Source organism: Mauremys mutica, chromosome 14, assembly GCF_020497125.1.
Source record: "Mauremys mutica isolate MM-2020 ecotype Southern chromosome 14, ASM2049712v1, whole genome shotgun sequence".
Classification (NCBI taxonomy): Eukaryota; Metazoa; Chordata; order Testudines; family Geoemydidae; genus Mauremys; species Mauremys mutica.
The window spans coordinates 8,759,744-8,780,380 of record NC_059085.1 but is presented as its reverse complement, the minus strand read 5'-3'; the positions used below and the strand labels follow the sequence as shown (position 1 = coordinate 8,780,380).

Here is a 20,637-nt window from a genome sequence, read left to right as displayed (position 1 = left end):
TTTTTTGGTTTTGGGTTTTTTTTAGACTTGCTAGCAAGTAAGTCTGCTTCTGTGAAATTTGTATGTCTGTTAATATCACTTTTCACAGCAGCAGACTTGCTAGCTAGCTTGGAGGCAGTGAAATATGATATTAACAAACATACAAATATCACTTTTCACAGCAGACTTACTCAGGCCTGGCAAGCCAGGGGACAAATTAAGCCTTGGTCGGATGGGAGGGTAGGAAGGCAGTGGGGGGCAAGGGTGATAGGGTGGATGGGTGAGGGACTGGGGGATAGAGCCTGCCGGGCCCTGCGGCTGTGGGGCGGAGCCCGTGGCCGGAACCTGCCACCATACAGCCAGAGCCCATGTCCAGAGCCTACCTCCTGCCACCTCAGCACTAAAGCCGGAAGCCTGAGCTCCATCACCGGTGGGAAGGTGAAGAACTCACACCAGCTGTCTGCTCCTCCAGCATTTGTGCTTCCAGAGGGGGTCATGGCCCAACCCCTCTGGGCGGCCCAATCACTGCCCAAGAGGCTGTGGCTGCAAGAAAAGCCCTTGGTGGCCGCATGCGGCCACATTTGAGAAACGCCACTCTAGACCATCTGCAATTGACACTGATAACCAGTTCACAAAATGTTGTAAGCTGCCAGCTTCCACTGATGTTCATAGGCCAAGATAAAAATATCAGAAAGACATGAACTTAAAGTCTTAATAAAGACAGTAACCCTAAATACAGCTAATTCTTACCTAACATGCCTTGTGAATGCCAAGTGTATTCATACCATGTTTTGACCCGATTCTGAACGGATCTGGGGATTTTGTAGAAATTCATGTATTTAATGGTACTGTCCATGCAACTCCGATAATACGTTTGTCCTGCTGTAGCAGCGCCAACTACATCTCTCATCTGAGTTGGAGGAGGGAAGAGAACAAAATTAAAGGAAATAGTTTATTCATCATTCCTTATAGTTGTTAAGTATCCAAAAGACTATTAACAACTAGCTTCTTTGACTGAACATACATTGTGTATCCCGGCAGAGGATCTGCATCCTCGGACTTACAAAACCATTGGCATGCAGCAGGTCAGGAGCCCCTCCATATTAATAAAACAAACCTTAAAATAATGTCAGAACAGTGATGCTATTGGGATTTTTCAATGTATGAAGTTGGAAAGCCCAGCGGGTACTTTTTGGGAAACTGAAACATGATTTCAGAGAGGTGACCTTGAAAATAACAAGCACTGTGAATCTGCATCATACAGAAGGGAAGATAGATTGATTATTCACTTACCTGGCCGATCATGACAGAGAAAGCAAAGACCCCTGTGAAGTAGTTCAGAAGCTGGAAGAGTATCTCAAACAGAGTTTGAGGGTCAGGCAGTCCCCCAATAGTAATTAGAGTCTTGACAGCCCAGTAATAGCAGCGGATATAACTATAAAGGGGAAACCAACAACTTTTCAAACAGTTTCCTTCACCTGAAAAGTCAGTATCTGCTTTATACCATTAGAACTGCTCTGACACAGAGCAGCACTTGGAAACTACAGAGAGAACGGTTATGTGGTGAAAAGGGGGAAACTAAGGGGGTGAAAGCCTCTCCTCTCCCTTAAATGCAAATGTTCCTGGAAAACCTACAGAGACACAGAAATTTAGGGGACAGTAGAAAACACTAGAGCTTCTTAGAGAAAAAGTCTCCAGAATTTTTCTAAATGGCAAAACAATGTCTTTTCCCCCCTAGTCTAGTTCTTAGTAATGGCTGGACCATTTTGGCAGAAACGTAACAGAATAATAATCATGATAATCATTCAGACTCAGGCAGACACTCGGCCAGGGGCGGCTCCAGGCCCCAGCAAGCCAAGCGCTTGCTTGGGGCGGCATGCCACGAGGGGCGCTCTACCGGTCGCCAGGAGGGCTGCAGGCAGGCAGCCTTCGGCGGCACACCTGTGGGAGGCCCACCAGAGCCGCGGGACCGGCGACCAGCAGAGCGCCCCCCCCGCGGCATGCCGCCGTGCTTGGGGCAGCAAAATGTCTACAGCTGCCCCTGCACACGGCATGTCAAATTTCAACCTAAATGGTTAAAGTTTACCAAAGTTATAAGCAATGGAGGGTGTTATAATGGGATGTGTCAGGCAACCTTAATAATAGGCAGCGCTACCAGCCCTGGCTATATAAATAAAATAGCGCTGATACTGTACTGGAAATGTTAGGCTTTTGACTAAAAGGTGGACTCGTATGTCAAAAGTGCTGTGTTAATTCAGACTTGGGTGCATCCTGACTGTCTCTTTATCTCCCCTATTCCGCTGCATTGGCCTATTTGAAAATGGAAGGCACGCGTACTTAGTACCTGTTTCCCTTCCCGTCATAGACCCAGATGGTAGAACCCAGTCCCTGGTACGATGATGCCCAGTAATACAGGCATGAGTTCACATGTAAGCTGAAGAGTAAATAGGCTGTGGTCCTTATCACTCTGCAAAGAAAGGCAACAATGAAAGAGGAAAGATTACAAGGTGCCCGATAATGAAAAACACCTTCAAATCCCCAAAAATATCTTTGTTAAAAGTGAAAAATAATTCATGGAAACACAGGGCAAGCTCTGAGATGTATAATCCTGTGAGAAAGAGAAGAGGAGTGCTTCGGAACATTTGACTCTAATTATTCCAAGGGATTCCCCGCCAGTCACACAGCTAAAGCTCTGCACAACTCGGAAAATGTAGGGGAAAGTATATTTTTATCTGCTGGTTTACACTGTTTATCCCCACCACTTCTGCCCCCAGTTGCTTTGGGAACAAAGAGATCATTGCAAATAATGTTGATAGCATTTATCACATGGAGCTGCAACTGGGAAGAGGTTAATGACTAAAGGCTATTATTAATATAGATCATTTTTCTACAGTCGTCTTTCGTATTGTGGATCTGCGACATATCCTGGAAGCAGTGCCATGTGCTGCAATGCAGAAGACAGAGTTGAGAATGACTGAAAATGAGTCGCTTGCTTCTTGGCTCGGGAGAGCTGGAAAAGTAACACGCTTTGGGCTGCAGAGGCCCTAAGGTGATGTTTGATTCCGGTGTGTGTCTGCCAGTCACCTCATGATGCGCTATTAGTGTTGTCAGCCTCCCAGGAGACATTTCCAGCCTCAGCAGAAGTCACGGCGATTGTGGCAGTCAATAAGAAGGAGGAAGAATTTTCTCTGTCTAGAATGACTATGATTTAATCACATATGGGGAACAAAGAGGAACTATGTTTAGCTGGAGATTGCTGCATCTCCACCAAATTGCACCTCTTCTGCCTCCAATAAAAGAATAGTCCCAAAAATATCTTCCTACAAAAATATAAAGATGTGTATCAGTGGTTTGTCTCACCTGTAAACATATGCCTTGCTCAGGATAGCTTCAAGCCGGTTGTTAAACTCAAAGAAGGCCATGTACTGTTAAAGAGAATGATACAATGTGCATTAGCTTCCCATCAATCACAGCTGGTAACTAGTTTTCAATAGACATTGATGAGAATCCTTTAGTTCAGGGGCTCTCAACCTTTCCAGATTACTGTACCCCTTTCAGCAGTCTGAACTGTCTTGCCGATCCCCAAGTTTCACCTCACTTAAAAACGACTTGCTTACAAAATCAGACATAATAATACAAAGGTGTCACAGCCACACTAGTATGGAAAAATTGCTACGTTTCTCATTTTTACCATATAATTATAAAATAAATCAATTGGAATATAACTATTGTACTTACATTTCAGTGTATGGACTATAGAGCAGTATAAACAATGCACTGTCTCTATGAAATTTTAGTTTGACTGACTTGCGCTAGTGCTTTTTATGTAGTCTGTTGTAAAACTAGGCACGTGTCTAGATGAGTTGATGTACCTCCTGGAAGACCACTGTGTACCCCCAGGTGTACGCTTACCCCAGGTTGAGAATTACTTATTTAACTAGCAAAACTATGTTTCACCTCCAGGCATCCTCCAAAAAAAAAAATCTCATTTTCCTTTCAATTGTACTCCTACAGTAGTTCTGTATTAAAAACTACAAAAGGCGCGAGATGAGAGATTCCAATGCTTCTTTTAATTATCACTGATCTTTTTTATTTTATTCAGTATTTTAAGTGTGTTTTAGAGTTGGGGTAAGGTGCTGGATTGACAGCCCTGGAGACTCAAATCTTCCATGAACCTTTCAAATCTTGGCCTTTCTCCTAATCCTGCAGATTACTGCCAGTCCATTAGGGACCATCCTGAGACTAGTGATTCATTTCACATATGCCACAAAATAGGTGGTAACGACTTTCACTTCCTACTAACGTGGCTTAGATTTGATCTAGTGCAGGGGTCAGCAACCTCTGGCACGCGGCTCACCAGGGTAAACACGCTGGCGGGCTGGGCCAGTTTGTTTACCTGCCGCGTTGGCAGGTTCGGCTGATCGCGACTCCCAATGGTCGTGGTTCGCCATCCCAGGCCAATGGGGGCTGCAGGAAGCGGTGCGGGCTGAGGGATGTGCTGACCGCGGCTTCCCGCCACCCCCATTGGCCTGGGACGGTGAACCGCAGCCAGTGGGAGCCACGGTCGGCCGAACCTGACGACGCAGCAGGTAAGCAAACTGGCCTGGCCTACCAGGGTGCTTACCCTGGCGAGCCGCATGCCAGAGGTTGCCGACCCCTGATCTAGTGAATCCATAGCCCACTGAGCTGTCTAATCTTCTAGCTGAAAGTAGCTTTCATATGCACTCTTTCAGCTGTCCTCAAATTTTTAAAACATTATTGTACTTTCGTTTAAAACCTTAATTGCTTCAAAATCTCTCACCGGAGAGTTGTTCCCTGCTTACATCAGATCCCATTACAGCCATGTGGAAACTTTATAATCATATGATATGGAACTCACTCCTGTTGTCATTGGAATCAGTGGCAAAACTTCCATTATCTTCAATAGACACAGGATCAGACCCTTAGTATGTGCTCTTGCAGTCTTCCCTCCCCTCCCATTCACCCCCTCCACACACACACACAAATAAAAGAAATGATGATGCTCCTAATGACAACTAAAATGTATGGCAACTTTTAGTAACACCTTCAAAAGAACAAATCTCTTCCCCTCCCTGCCCCCAGGCAATTGTACTGTCATCTACAATTAATCTACTTCTGCAGACAGGAATAGCGCCTCAAAAACAGTACGTGATTCTGTGACATTAACTAACTATGCAGTCTGCCCCCTTGTTCTTGTAACCTCCTGACTTACCTTTAAACAGCGAGGCAACCGCAAGAGAGAATTGACGCCAACTTTGAAGTAAAAGAAATCCAGGGGAAGAAGGCACAACACGTCCATCTAAAACTCACATGTGAGATCACAACAGAAAACACGGTGGTAAATTGAAATCATCATGGGGCTCTTTTGCTTCTAGCAGCACTCAGGAAAGGGTATTCAGGACCCAACTCTGACCTCATTCACTAGGAAGCAATTTCCATTGAAATCAGTAGTGGGGATGGGAGAGGGTGGGTAGTAGGGTAAGTCAATGGAAATAAAACCCATGTTCTGCAGACATGATTGTGCACAAACTTCCATACATTTGTACACATAACAACTGGGGCACTGGGGAAGCCAACCTTGAAACAGGGCCTCCACCACCCTTAACTGTGTGCAGCACGTTCTCTTGCTTCAACGAGCTCTCCTCTTCCTAGCCCTCTCTGAGGAGGCTACTGCTGCCTTTGGCACTTACCTATCAAAGTGCGATCCCCAGTTATATATGGCTAGCCCTTGTCCAGACACCCAGCCCCCTTTCCATTCCTTTCATACCCAGACAGGGCCATCCTAAACCTGAGCTACATCTGTCAAGATAATTATCACACATATTTTAAACATTATTCCGGTCCCAATATTCAGAGGTGTGACTAATAACAAGAGGATATGGATTTCAAAATAGGATTGCAATGTGTCCTTTAAATAATAATAAATACGTGTAAAAATCAAACCCGGTGTGTCAGACCTTGAAGCGTCGGGATTTCAGGTAGTTCTGTCGCATGGCCTTTTTATCAGTCTAGATGAGAACAGGAAACAGAGGGAAACAGAGGGAAACATCATCACTGGTTGGCCTGCACCTGAGTGAAAAGGCAGAGAGGAGGCACCTACACAGCATCACCATATACTTCCTTCCTATTACATAGCAGAGGGGAGCAGAAGAGTCCTAATTATGTGGGGAAGGGATTGGGATGGGAAAGAGGGGTGGAGGGAAATGACATCTTCTCCCCACCATAGGATAGATACTGCCATGACCTCGCCACAGTTAACATGGTAGATCTCCTGTATAAGGAAAACAAGGAGATGTGGCTTGATAAAAGGGGGAGGGAGCTGTTGAGGAACAACCTCACTTAGTGTCCTAAGGAGAATGTGAAGCTGAGTAAACTGTCATTCCAAAAGCCTCTTACATAGCTTCTCCTCTGCACAGTGAACATTTCACCGTGTGCTCTGTGGGTAAAAAAATTCACTCAGGGCCCACGAAGCAAATAAGGGACGCAGTGGGAGAGCTGCCTTTTTGCTATATGTTCTTATCTTCCAACGTTTGCCCAAAAATTTTCTATGGAATTCAAGGATTACAGCAGGAGGTACCCAAAGCAAGCCAAAGCCCCGTTTGAAATTTTGCCTTGTGAGGCAAGTGCTACTAACCACCACTTACAATTATGTCTCCTCCTTGGACAAACTGCAGGCGGACCTGAAAGACAGTGATGTCCAGCAAGTAGATGAGGTCGCAGAGATAGTCTACAAGTAGCCACCAATGGAGGTTTTCAGGCATTTGGTACGGAAAGGCCCAGCGTACTGGAATCAGCCAGCAGTTCCAATTCCAGGCCAGAACAACAAAGAACAGCCACAGCACATACATCAAATCTAGGCAGAGGGAAGCACAGGTCAAAATTAGTGAGCAGTTGACAGAAAAAAACGCATATTATCCATAGGGTTGACTGTAAGGATGAATGAATGAATGAAATACTAAAAATTAAAGGGAACAAAACTTCCTACATTCCAAGCACTTATATCAGACTGCCTTTGCTCTGCTTCCAGGATAGAGCCACTTTTGTTTTTTCTTTTTTCTTTTGCAAATACACTGCAGTAGCTGCTGGCTTTTGGAGAGAGGTGACTCTTAGAAATGAGCCAGGTGGTTAAGAAGAGTGAGTAGCTGGTGGGGAAGGAACTGGGTTTTCAGGAGATTTTCAGAGCTGTCTGACAAAGTCTGTCAGATAAAATGGACAAAAACCACTGGTGCATTGCCACTCTCACCAGCTTTGGGGCAACAACTGAGGCTAGCTATGATCCCTATGGAATTTATCACTTCCTTCTGCTCTTCCAAATGAAAAAAATTCAATCAGACAGGCTCTAAATCATTCCTTTCTTCCTTCCCTGGTGTCCTTACCACACTCCCAACTCTCCCATTTCTTTCTCCTCCTCTCCTGCTTTCTTTCCATGCCGGCTCTACTTTTATCTTCCCTTTCTCATAAATGGAGCAGCAGCATTATCTCAACCAATAGTACTTTTCAATTACTTACTGGTGAGCGGGTCGATGCTGCTTGGGAACCGGTACTTTTTCATATGGCTTAGCCAGGGGCGGCATCTGAATTTGCAGCAGAGCATCTCACAGTAATGTTCCTCCACTTCAGCTTCTGTCTCTTTTTCTTCTGGTGGCGGCGGTGGTTCTGGACAGGTTTTCTTGGGGGCTATGAAAATTTATAGAATTATTGAAAGCAGCACGAACTTCTCTGACAGGCTGAAGTTCTCATGTTTGTCCCTGGTCTTTAAACTTTTCTCTTATTAAATGGCCTCTTCCTGAAAGGCCAGTCTGCATTCCTAGCTAAGAGTTTTGTTAATGTTCATGACTTTCACGTTCTCTTTGCAGACCAGCCTCTCTCAAGGACTAAGGGTACGTCTACACTACCTGCTGTATCAGCGGGCAGCGATCGATCCAGCAGGGATTGATTTATCGTGTCCAGTCTAGATACGATAAATCGAGCCCCGAGCCCTCTCCCGTCGACTCCTGTACTCCAGTGCCACGAGAACCGCAGGTGGAGTCGACGGGGGAGCGGCAGCAGTCGACTCACTGCAGTGAAGACACCACGGTAAGTCGATCTAAGTATGTTGACTTCAGCTACATCGTACACATAGCTGAAGTTGTGTAACTTAGATCGATTCTCTGCGGTGTAGTCCAGGCCAAAGAAGCAGCTCAGCCTTCATGCCAGCTTACTTATTCCTGTGTCTTTCATAATCATGATATTATATTCCACACTTATACAGCTTTACATTTCAAAGCACTGGCAAACTATTGGTATATTTATCCTCACAACACTCTGTTGCGGTATGGAAGTATTTTTGCTCCATTTTACAGATGAAACAACTGAGGAACAAAGAGATTAACCTGAATTGCCCAAGGTCACACAAGCAGAGTAAGGAATAGAACCCAGCTCTCTTTAATTCTAGCCCTTTGCCTTAAACAGAAGACCATCCTCCCTCCCTTTTTATTGGGTAACAATTGCTAATTATGCCACATCATCTGGAGCGGTGTTTTTTGTTTGTTTGCAATGTGCTTTTTTTTTGCATAGGGAACTAGACCGAAACCACCAATCATTTCAGTAAGGCTCTTACGATATACTTGAACACTGCTCTAAGGGGGCTACTTATATCCACACACTTCTACTCAACAATTCTGTCTCCTTTTATGTACCCTGTATCTATTCATGGAAGACAGGTAAGTTGCCAAGTTTCCAGGTTACAAACCCATATCGTCATTTTTATTGCTTGGGCTTTACGAAACCAGTTTCTCCATCTCAGGAACTTCGGTCTACCGAAAGGTCCCAAACGCAGCTGTAACTCACATGCCACGGGAGTCTCATCATCAGAGGTGGTATCTGGGTCAATCAGTTTCTCTTTCACTTTCTCAGTCCTGTCTTTAAAGAGCCTCACCAGCTCCTGCAGCCGGTCATTGATTGCCAAACTGTTCTGGCTTGTTGCTGAACCTACTCGCTCTGGCAAGCTGCAGAAAAACCATCAGAGAATTTACTAATGTAAAATAAAAGCCGGGTGTCAGGTGACAGCCCTTTTTTTTCACCTGTAGGATCCTTAGTTAGGATTCAACCCTGTCCGTGTTGCTATTGCATAACTGTACACGGTCAAGTGTGACAACTAAAGTAAATTCAGTCTCATGGGATTACAGTCAGTCAGAGAATCATAGAAACGTAGATCTGGAAGGGACCTCGAGAGGTAATTGTCTCCCCATGCTGAGGCAGGATCAAGTATACCTTTAGACCATCCATGACAGGTATTTGTCTAACCCAGAGGTAGGCAACCTATGGTACGCGTGCCGAAGGCGGAACGCGAGCTGATTTTCAGTGGCACTCACAGTGCCTGGGTCCTGGCCACCAGTCCGGGGGGCTCTGCATTTTAAATGAAGCTTCTTAAACATTTTTTAAACTTTATTTACTTTACATACAACAATAGTTTAGTTCTATATTATAGACTTAGAGAACGAGACCTTCTAAAAACGCTAAAATGTATTACTGGCATGCAAAACCTTAAATGAGAGTGACTAAATGAAGACTCGGCACAGCACTTCTGAAAGGTTGCCGACCCCTGGTCTAACTTCTTCTTAAAATCCTTCAGTGATGGGGATTCTACAGCCTAAGTAGTGGTAACCCATTCTACTACTTAACTAGAGCAACAGTTAGAAAGTTTTTCCTAATACCTAACCTAAATCTCCCTTGCTGCAGATTAAGCTGGTTATTTCTTGTAACTACCTTCCATGGACATGGAGAACAATTGATCACCATCCTCTTTGTAACAGCCCTTAAGGTATTTGAAGTCCCCCCTCAGTCTTCTTTTCTCAAGACTAAACATGGCCAGATTTTACTCTTTCCTCATAGCTCACATTTTCTAAACCTTTTAACATTTTTGTTGCTCTTCTCTGAACTCTCTCCAGTTTGCTTACATCTTTCTTAAAATGTGGCACAGACACAGAATTGACCACAGTACTCCAGCTGAGGCCTTACACAGCACAGCGGAACAATTATCTCATGCCTGCAGCTAGCCTTTCTTGCAACTGAATCACATTGTTGGCTCATATTCAATTTGTGATCCATTATAACTCCTGGATCTTTTTCTGCAGTACAACTGCTGAGCCAGTTATTCCCAAGATGGATAAAAGTTGATGATTCTTTTTTAAAAAATCAGATTTTTTTATTTAAATCAGATTTTATTTTAATAAAATAGAGGGGGGGGTTAAACTTAAATTTGAAATTATGACAACCTATGTTAGCCCTAAACTTACTCTAATCTATTGAAATCATTTAATTTATTTATTTTTAATTATGCAGTATATGTTTACTGCCAAAGTTTTAAAGAAAGTCAAACCACTGAATTGATGGAAGCCACTGGCTAAGCACCTCGAGCCAGGGTTTGTTAACGTGCTAAACCAGCTTTTAACAGCAGTAGCCTCTTCTGCAGGAGAGAGAGAATATTTTCTTCATTTCAGTTTATTTAATTAGTCCAATTCAATGATAGTTCATTCAAAGTTTAAAACCAATAGGAAGTTGAGAAAAACAGGAAAGCTTGTTTTCCTCTTCTAATATATGAATAAAAAATAGGCGTGAGAGGATGAGACCGACTATTTCTAAAATCTTAAAGGACAACAGGGACAAGACACAATCAGTTCAATTCACTAACTACTGATAATACTTCCTTTGTTAAATAAATCAGTTTTAAATGCAAAACATGTTTTCATAAACTTTTTTCTTATGTATTCAGCTCTGTTAAGGTAGTTTTATTTAACCGATTAAAAACAACTTTAAAATGCAAGGTTTTTTTGCATTTGTAATTGCATTCAAATTCCCATCCAAATAGAGCTTCACACAAATCACAAGTAAAAAATTATTCATTTAGTAAATAAGAAATGCATTATTCACCATTTTCTAACATAATAAAAAATGTAAAAAATAAGACCCAGAATAAATGTAAGTTCAGCTATATAATTGCTTAAATAAATGTATATGGAAATAGTGTATTCTCCTGGCTTGCAAAAAGAAGCATCAAATTTAGTGAAAGGACTGTATTTAGGTGCCAATCAACTTTTTTTATTGTTACCAACCAATGAGAATCCACCTTTCTTGAGGAAAATAACTAAAAAGTACACATGCAAAACATATTAAAATCAGAGATTTAAATCAAGGTTTCCTGCTCGCTGATTTAAATCATGATTAAAATCAGTTATTTAAATTGCTTTGATTTAAAACAATCCACCCTGGTTAATCCCCATTTTGTATATATGCCTTTGATTTTTCCTTACTAAATGTAATACTGTGCATTTGTCTTTATTGAATTTCACCTTGTTGATTTCAGACAAATTCTCCAATTTATCAAGGCCATTTTGAATTCTCGTAGTGTCCTCCAAAGTGATGTCATCTGCAACTTTTATAAGAACACTCTCCACTCCCTTATCCAAATCACTGATGAAAAAACTGAGTAGTATTGGACCCAGGACAGACGCTGGTGTGACCCCTCTAGATACATCCTCCCAGTTTGACAGTGAACCTTTGATAACTACTCTTTGGGTACGGTCTTCGAACCAGTTGTACCCACCTTATAATAATTTCATCTAGGCTACATTTCCCTAGTTTGTTTATGAGAATGTCATGTGGGACTGCGTCAAAAGCCTTACTAAAATCAAGGTACATCACACATACTGCTTTCCCCCATCTGCTAAGCCAGTAACCCTGTCAAAGAAGGAAATTAGGTTGTTTTGGCATGACTTGTTCTTGACAAATCATGTTGGCTATTATTTATCACTGTATTATCCTCTAGGTGCTTACAGTGTCACGAAGTCATACAGTACGTTTGCTTCAAAGGGCAGACAGTGCTAGAAACGACTTGGTAATTATTAAGAACACATGCTACTTTCTGCCATCACTCACCATGCTCTGTCATACCAGGAGACGGCTTTGGTTGAGAACCACTGGATGGAGCTGTAGGGGAAGCCTATGAACATGTAGGTTCTGAATTCCCCTTTCAGTCTCTCACGGCTTGTCTTGACTAAAAAATTAGGTCAGGTTAAAGTTAGGTTGTGTTAACTAATATGATTGCAAAGTCATGTTTAACCTCAGTGTAGACAGAGACAAGTCATGTTTAGCTGCATATCAGCTGGGTTTTGTTAACGCTAAGGTTCTAATAGGCTTTATTCAAGATCAGCTGACACAACAATTTCTGTCTACGTGGATTGCTGAATCATGTTGAACATTGTGTTAGTTCAAGCGACTCCTCAAGGCCATGGTCTCGCATGATCCAATTTTTTAACAAAGACAAGCACTCAATGGGAGAGGTTCCTCTCAGGACTGTTGCATTCGTGGAACACGGTAAAGAAGTCCAGGACTGAGTACACATGATGTAAAATGCCCTCTCATTCCAGAAAGGAGAAACAAGATGTTTCTGAACAACGAATACAAGTTGGCAGCACCGCATTTCTGTAATACTGTTCAAATTAAAATGCAGCCACCTTCTCTGCAAGCTAAGCCAAATCTTTCAGTGATGTCTACAAATCTGGCAGCACTTGACAATGGTATATTTTTTTTTTTAAATCTACCTTAAATATGAATCTGTATTAGAAAATAGACTAGATATTAAATGCAGCTTTTAAATGAGTTCTCAAATCCTTGATTCAAAATTAGATTCTCCTTTCACTACTTATACAGTCTCTGGTTTTTGATGCAAAAGTTTTAGGCCAGCAAAATCTAGGAGAACATTTTTCATCGCAGTGCATGAAGAATAACAGGAACAGTTTCAACTCTGGTAACAGCATATTTCCTTACTCACTGCGCTGAAACATCTTACTCATCAGTGCTAGATATCCATCCATCCAGCTATCCATTTCTCTGTTGCATCTTAGATATTTCTAATGTGCCAAACACTTTGTAGCTATGCACCAAAATATGAAATCCTAATAACTACACTGATTCATGAATCTGGGCCTCTCATTCTAGCAGTATACCCAACTCACTTTTTTCTCTGTAGGTTGGACTGGCCAGGTGAGATTCTGACTGGAGACGCAACTGGGGATGGCACAATTAAATCCTCTATACTGTCCTCCTGGGAGCGTAGCTTCCTCCTAAAGAAAAATGAGTAAATGGCATCAGGCACAAAAACAGATAATCAGAAAGAAAATGTTCTTTGCCCTTCATCCTCACACACACACACACACACACACACACACAAGCCTCCACGTAAGGTTTAAAAAAAGTTAAACCGAATCAGAGTAATTTACTATGTAAAATAACAGTACTTCAGAGAGAGCTTTAATATTGTCTGCTGTAACTCGGCAACTCGTGGTGTAGGACGCCATCAGGTGGTCACGGGACATCTATTTAGAACACATCACCGGACATCGGCAATACCAGGAGAGATGAGCTGGAGTGTCATTGAGAAGCAAAGTCGGGACAGTAACTGAAATACTTCTCTGAGGGATTGTATTTACTGAGGGACAACCTAGCCTAAATTCTCAATGACTGAGGGACAATCTACACTCATTGCTATATTTACTTTCCACAAACTACTCTGAGTATGAGTGATGTATCCGAATATTTGGATGCTAATATCTAAACTGTATCATTACATTTATTAACCTAAATTGGGATATTGCAGATTATGTACTATATTTATTGTATGACTTTTAAACCAAACTTTGTACTTTTGGATAATTTAAGCATTATACCTAGATGTATAGACACTCTTTCCTTAACCTGTGTATTAGATCATTTTAACATTAGCTTTAATAAACATTTTTAAATCTGTTCTTGTCTCTTGTATCTCAGCTACAGAATGCACTTAGCACTCTGGGGCCTAGATTGCTACTGGGGCGCTATTTAATGTAAATAATAGATAATATCATAATAAAATAAAATGAGCATGTCTCAGTGTATCAGTCAGTAGTGCACTGCACTACCATGCAGGAAACTCAGCTTCAGGAGCAGTCTTGGGGATTCTTGCTTCTTATGCAAGAGGAAGACGTAGTCATCATACAGGTGTTTAACATATTTCGTCTCTGAGGGTATGGCTACACTGGCGAGTTGCAGCGCTGGAAAGCCTCCACCAGCGCTGCAATTAGTAAGTGGCCACCCCTGCAGGGCACTTCCAGCGCTGCAACTCCCTGGCTGCAGCGCTGGCCGTACACCTCACTCAGCATGGGGAATAAGGATTCCAGCGCTGGTCATCAAGTGTGGCCACACACCAGCGCTGTGATTGGCCTCCAGGGTATAAGGATGTATCCCAGAATGCTTTTATAAATTACTCTCTTTGTTTTGTTATGCAGCCTCTCTTTGTTTTGTTGTGAACTCCGAGCTCCGTAGCTCCGTTGATCCGGGAGCTGCTTATCTACAAACACAGCTCCTGTTTGCTGTGATCAATCTGTGAACAATCAAATGAGATAATGAGGCAGGCAGGGAGTGAGTGTTTGCTTGACAGAAACAGCGGGGGCAGAGGGGAGAAAGGGAGTCGTGTTGGCTGCAGGCTGTTTGCAGTTAAGAGTTAAGGGTAAGGGATCGGGAACATGTTCTGATTTTTCAAGTCAGGAAGCTAACACACAGTGTTGGCTCCAAAAATCCACTCTCTCTCTCTCCCCCCGCTCCCTGTCACACTACGCCCCACCCCACCCCCCTCTTTTGAAAAGCACCGTTGCTGCCACTTGAACGCTGGGATAGCTGCCCATAATGCATCACTCCCAACAGCGCTGCAAATGCTGCAAATGTGGCCACACACCAGCGCTGGTAGCTGTGAGTGTAGCCACACACCAGCACTGGCTACAGCAGATTTGTAAGTGTAGCCATACCCTGAGACTGCTCAAACCACTGAGGGATAGCTCAGTGGCTTCAGCATTGGCCTGCTAAACCCAGGATTGTGAATTCAATCCTTGAGGGGGCCATTTGGGGATTGGTCCTGCTTTGAGCAGGGGGTTGGACTAGATGACCTCCTGAGGTCCCTTCCAACCCTGACATTCTATGATTCTATAAGGGTGGCTGTATATAACAGTCTTTTGCACCAACGGCCGCAGCCTGAACATTAACATTGCAACCTGGGAGGAGGCTGTTGGACATCCTAAACATGCACACGGTTCATTTGCATATACACCTGGTATATGAGAAATGTGATTATGTGGGGAAATAGATAACCCATAAATTAGTTATGGCTCACAATGGCTAAGCAGTATCTCTACAAACCCTCTAAGTCAAGTCAGCCCACAATATACGACAAACTCCCTCCTTGGTTAGCCTTGGTCAAAGGTCAGTCTGGGTGAGCCTCAGTGAATCCCACACATTTGTTTGGGGCCACTCTGCTTGCCAGACCAAAACCAAACACACACACAAAATTGATTATAGGAAATCAAGAACCAAATTCTGCCCTCATCTGATTTCAACAGACTTCGAGGTAAAATAAACAACACTCCGTGTTTTGCACGGGTTTTATAATATCATGTCTCTTGCAGCTGATAGTTCTAAAGGAAGCTAATTCACCGAATAGAGATCTGAAACCTCATTGCACCGTACTGGATATAAATTTTAGATACAAGACATTCCAGTGACTTGGTACCGAAACAACTCATGTGAGTCGTCGCTGGCCTCCTCATTGTATGAATTAATGAATGAATTAATATCAGGCTTAGCAAAAGATAAATTTGCACCATAGAGACTCCAACATATTTTCACTAACTGCATATGTCCTTTATTATTCAAGCCAACATGTTTACATGAATGCAAATATTATAAAACAGTAGTTCTCGTACACTGGTTTGCAGAGTTGGTCAAATGTATTTTTGAAAGTAACAGTCATTCTTTAAGGAAAAGCAAACATCCTGCTGCATTGAAAAAGTACAACCCCCTCTTTTCATTTCCTTTAAGACTCTAACCTGATGCAATTTAAAGTCATCCTTCACACCCACCAGAATATGCAATCTGTCTTTTTGTGTCACATGTGTTTGGGGAGAATGCCTCTAAATTTATTTTCAAATGAATACAAATGCCCTTGGGGAGATAAGAAAAAGATCTGTCCTCTACCAATTCTGAATGTCTGGGCACTCAGAGAAAAGGCTTTGGTAGTCTGCTGTGGCTGCAACTCACCTACTTTCCTGGCAGATGTTACAACCTACCAAGAAAGGAATTTAAAGTTCAGCTGATTTTAAACACTTTGGGGGGAGGGGTTCTGTGGGAACCTGTGGTATCACTACTAAATACCTTGAAGATATCCATGTGTGTGTAAGTGGGTTGAGGAAGTTAATATTTTCCTAACAGGCCTCAGTTTCTTAATGGCCCGAGAAAGTACTGAATCTCTGTGTGATACTCCCATCAGACCATACAAACAGCCATACTGGGTCAGACCAATGGTCCACCTGGCCAGGTTTCCTGTCTCTGACAGTGCCAGATACTTCAGAGAGAATGAACAGAACAGGGCAATTTCAAGTGATCCATTCTGTGTTATCCAGTCCCAGCTTCTGGCAGTTTCAGGTTTGGGGAGACCCAGAGCATGGGGTTCCATCCAGTGGTGAGCTGGAGCCGGTTCCCACTGGTTCGTGGGAACCGGTTGTTAAATTTAGAAGCACTTTTAGAACCGGTTGTCCCGCAAGGGACAACTGGTTCAAAAAGGGCTTTTAAATTTAACAAAAGCTCCAGCAGCTCCCTGCCCTTCCCCCGGCCCCAGCTCACCTCACTCCACCTCTGCCTCCTCCCCTGAACACTCCCCTGGCTTCTCCTCCCCGGCTTCCCGCGAATCAGCTGTTCACGCGGGAAGCCTGGGAGGGCTGAGAAGGAAGCAGCAGCTTCCCGCAGGTTAGCTGGGGCAGGGGGGCGGAGGTGCAAGTGGGAGGAGGGCTCCAGGCGCCACACGGCTCCGGCCTGGCCCCTGACCTCAACCCTGGCCGGTGCTTGTCTGGCTCCGGCTCCAACTGCGGCCCGCCGGGCGGCGCAGCTCTGGCCCGGCCCCCTGGCCCAGCCCCAATCTCAGCCAGGCAGTGTGGATCCGGCCCGGCCCCGACCTGGGCCAGGCGGTGCGGCTCCGGCCCGGCCCCAGTCCCAGCCAACCGGCTGAGCGCCCTTGGCTCTGGCCGAGTGGCTCTGGTCCCAACCCCGGCTCCGGCCTAGCTGAGCCGGCCCGGCCCCGGCCCAGCCCCCACCTCCAGGCAGCACGGTAAGGGGGCAGGGAAGGGGTGTAGGATAGAGGGCAGGGGAGTTGGGGGGGTGGATTAGTGTCGGGGCGCTCAGAGGGCAGGGAACAGAGGGATTGAATGGTGGCAAGGGTCCCGGGAGGGGCAGTCAGGAAGGAGCAGGGGTTGGATGGGGCAGTGGGGGGCAGTCAGGGGTAGGGATTCCAGGGACAGTCAGGGGACAGAGAGAAGGGGTGGTTGGATGCCATCAGGAATGAGAGGAGGGATTGGATGGGGCAGCAGGGGGCAGTCAGGGGACAGGGAAGTGAGGTGGATGGGGCAGGGGTCCCGGGGGGGGGCTGTCGAGGAACGTGGGAGGTTGGATCGGTCAGGAGTCCTGGGGAATTGAGGGGGGCATGACCCCCTCGTGGGGTGAGGAGGAGGGAACCGGTTGTTAATATTTTGGCAGCTCATCATTGGTTCCATCCTTGACCATCTTGGCAAATAACCATCGATGAACCTATCCTCCATGAACTTATCTAATTTTTCTTTGAACCCAGTTTTACTTTTGGCCTTCACAACATAGAATCATAGGACTGGAAGGGACCTCGAGAGCTCATCTAGTCCAGTCCCCTGCACTCCTGGCAGGACTAAGTATTATCTAGAGTATCCCTGACAGGTGTGTGTCTAACCTGCGCTTAAAAATCTCCAATGATGCAGATTCCACAACCTCTCTAGGCAATTTATTCCAGTGCTTAACCATAGCATCCCATAGCAAAGAGTCCCACGTGTTGACTGTGCGTTGTGTAAAGAACTTTTTCCTTTTGTTTGTTTTAAATCTACTGCCTGTTAATTTTATAAGGTGACCCCTAGTTCCTGTGTTACGTGAAAGGGTAAATAACACTTCCCTATTCACTACCTTCATACCATTCATGATTTTATAGATCTCTTCATATCCACCCCAGTTGTCCCTTTTCTAAACTGAACAGTCTCAGTTTTTAAATTTCTCTTCATCAGTGGTCCATATCACTAATCATTTTTGTTGCCCTTCTCTGCAAGACTCTATGAGCAAATTTTGCCCTTAAATACACTACGTCTGCACCTTCAAAAGAAGTCAATATGTATTATATCTCTATAACAAAGGTCAAACCTGGGCTGGAAAGACTAGATTCAAAACCCATTAAAATCCACTGATTTAAATGGGCCTTAGAACAGGTCCTCTATGGCTAAGATGGCATAGCAATTTAATAGGAGTGTGTTTACATGAAGTAAAAGTTACGCATGGAAGAGATTAAATAAATAATCAACAATACACGCTCAGGCATAAATTCCAAAGTCTGTTCTATATATACAGAATTCTGCGCACTTTCCCACTTTAACAGTAAATATGCTTATTAGTACCTATTTGAGCTACCTAAATAATTGTAGAATATTGTCACTTATTGACTTATAAAGTAGCTTTCACAGTGCTGTACAAGATGAAAACCAAACCCAACAGAGCCTTGCAGCCATGAATCTAAAAATAACTAAAGGAAAAGAAGATTTTTAAAACTCAGAGTGTGATGCACAGGCAAGAAGATATGCACAAATTTGAAGGAACTGAAGTATGGAGGATTTTGAATAGAAGTAATACAAATGTAAATTGTGTCTTCAAGTTCACAGGTAGCTAAAGTAATTGCCTAAATAAAGACACCACATGAGAAAGGTGAGGTCTTGAGCAGGGGAAAGGGAGGGGTCATGCATTTTGCAGTGTTCTGAAAAGACTGTCTTGGAAAACCTGACAAGGCAGGGAAACCAAGAAAGAAATGAATGCAATGCTTCAGTGGCAGTAGAGCAAAAGCATGAACCAGAATTTCAGCAGGGTCAGAGATAATGCCCTGAATTTGGAAAAGAAAAAATGGTTAGCAGAAAATGATCTAGTTAAAGTGTCAGGGTGAGTGGCCAAAGATTACCTAGTTCTAGTGTGGTTTGCCTAAAAGCTATCAGGTTTTTCCTTGTGGCAGATCCTGTGGCTCATTTTGACTGTATAGTTGAAAGTGATTTTTTTAAATTTAGCTTTACTATTGTGTGTTTTGTTGCACTGTGCTTGGATGCTTACGATAGGTACCTTACAAACATAGCATTTGTATTACTGTAGCAATGAAAGCTCTAACAAAGATCAAACAGCTCTCTTGCGTTAGGCACAGAATGCTACAAATGGAATGGGAGAGAGTCCCTGCCCTAAAGAGCTTACAAGCAAAACAGACAAGAAAGACAAAAGAAGTACTATTAGCCTTATTTTATAGATGGGAAACTGAGGCACGGAATGATTACATGATTTGCTCATATCTATGGCAGCTGGAAACTTAACCCACATCTACTGAGTCCCTATCCAGTGCCTTAACCACAAGACGAGCTTCCTCTATTAAGTATATAAATTAGGGCTGTCAATTAATCGCAGTTAACTCACGTGATTAACTCAAAAATTAATCCTGATTAAAAAATTAATTGCAATTAATCGCACTTATAACAATAGAATACCAACTGAAATTTATTAAATATTTTTGATTTTTTTTAACATTTTCAATATTGAGTTCAATTACAACCCAGAATACAAAGTGTACAGTGCTCACTTTATATTATTTTTATTACAAATATTTGCACTGTAAAAATGATAAACAAAAGAAATAGTGAAAGTGCAACTTACAAATGCAGATTATTTTTTGGTTACATAACTGCAGTCAAAAACAAAACAGTATAAAATTTAGCGCCTACAAGTCCATTCAGTCCTACTTTTTATTCTGCCAATCGCTAAGGCAAACAAGTTTGTTTACTTTGACGGGACACTACGTCTTATTTACAATGTCACCTGAAAGTGAGAACAGGCATTCGCATGGCACTTTCGTAGCCAGAGCTGCAAGTTATTTATGTGTCAGATATGCTAAACATTTGTATGTCCCTTCATGCTTCGGCCACCATTCCAGAGGACATGCTTCCGTGCTGATGATGCTCGTTAAAAAAAATAATGTGTCAATTAAATTTGTGACTGTACTCCTTGGGGGTGAATTGTTATGGCTCCTGCTCTGTTTTATCTGCATTCTGCATATATTTCATATTATAACAGTCTCGGATGATGACACAGCACATGTTCGTTTTAAGAACACTTTCACAGCGGATTTGACAAAACACAAAGAAGGTACTGATGTGAGATTTCTAAAACAAGCTACAGCACTTGACTCAAGGTTTAAGAATCTGAAGTGCCTTCCAAAATCTGAGAGGGACGAGGTGTGGAGCATGATTTTAGAAGTTTTAAAAAAGCAACACTCCAGCAACTACAGAACCCAAAGCACCAAAAAAAGAAAATCAACCTTCTGCTGCTGGCATCTGACTCAGATGATGTGTTGTTCTGCACTGCTTTGGATCATTCTCAAGCAGAATTCATCATCAGCATGGACGCATGTCCTCTGGAATGGTGGTTGAAACATGAAGGGACATATGAATCTTTAACGCATCTGGCAAATATCTTGCAACACCA

The 20,637-nt window shown here is 43.2% G+C and overlaps 1 protein-coding gene across 3 annotated transcripts in view; it reads right to left on the bottom strand.

Moving 5' to 3' along the window:
- CNGB1 (cyclic nucleotide gated channel subunit beta 1) overlaps window positions 1-20,637 on the bottom strand; it is a 55,447-nt gene that overhangs the window by 17,349 nt on the left and 17,461 nt on the right. For 2 of the 3 annotated variants that reach the window (XM_044987875.1, XM_044987876.1), the window contains exons 6-15: window positions 12,996-13,103; window positions 8,830-8,987; window positions 7,510-7,677; window positions 6,645-6,853; window positions 5,958-6,008; window positions 5,213-5,299; window positions 3,340-3,404; window positions 2,324-2,446; window positions 1,273-1,414; window positions 730-889 (exon numbers count right to left, since the gene is read on the bottom strand). In XM_044987875.1, coding sequence (XP_044843810.1) covers window positions 730-889; window positions 1,273-1,414; window positions 2,324-2,446; window positions 3,340-3,404; window positions 5,213-5,299; window positions 5,958-6,008; window positions 6,645-6,853; window positions 7,510-7,677; window positions 8,830-8,987; window positions 12,996-13,103 — 1,271 coding nt within the window. Of the gene's footprint in view, window positions 1-729; window positions 890-1,272; window positions 1,415-2,323; window positions 2,447-3,339; window positions 3,405-5,212; window positions 5,300-5,957; window positions 6,009-6,644; window positions 6,854-7,509; window positions 7,678-8,829; window positions 8,988-11,916; window positions 12,035-12,995; window positions 13,104-20,637 lie in introns of those variants that run through there. The other variant, XM_044987877.1, reaches the window with a different exon arrangement.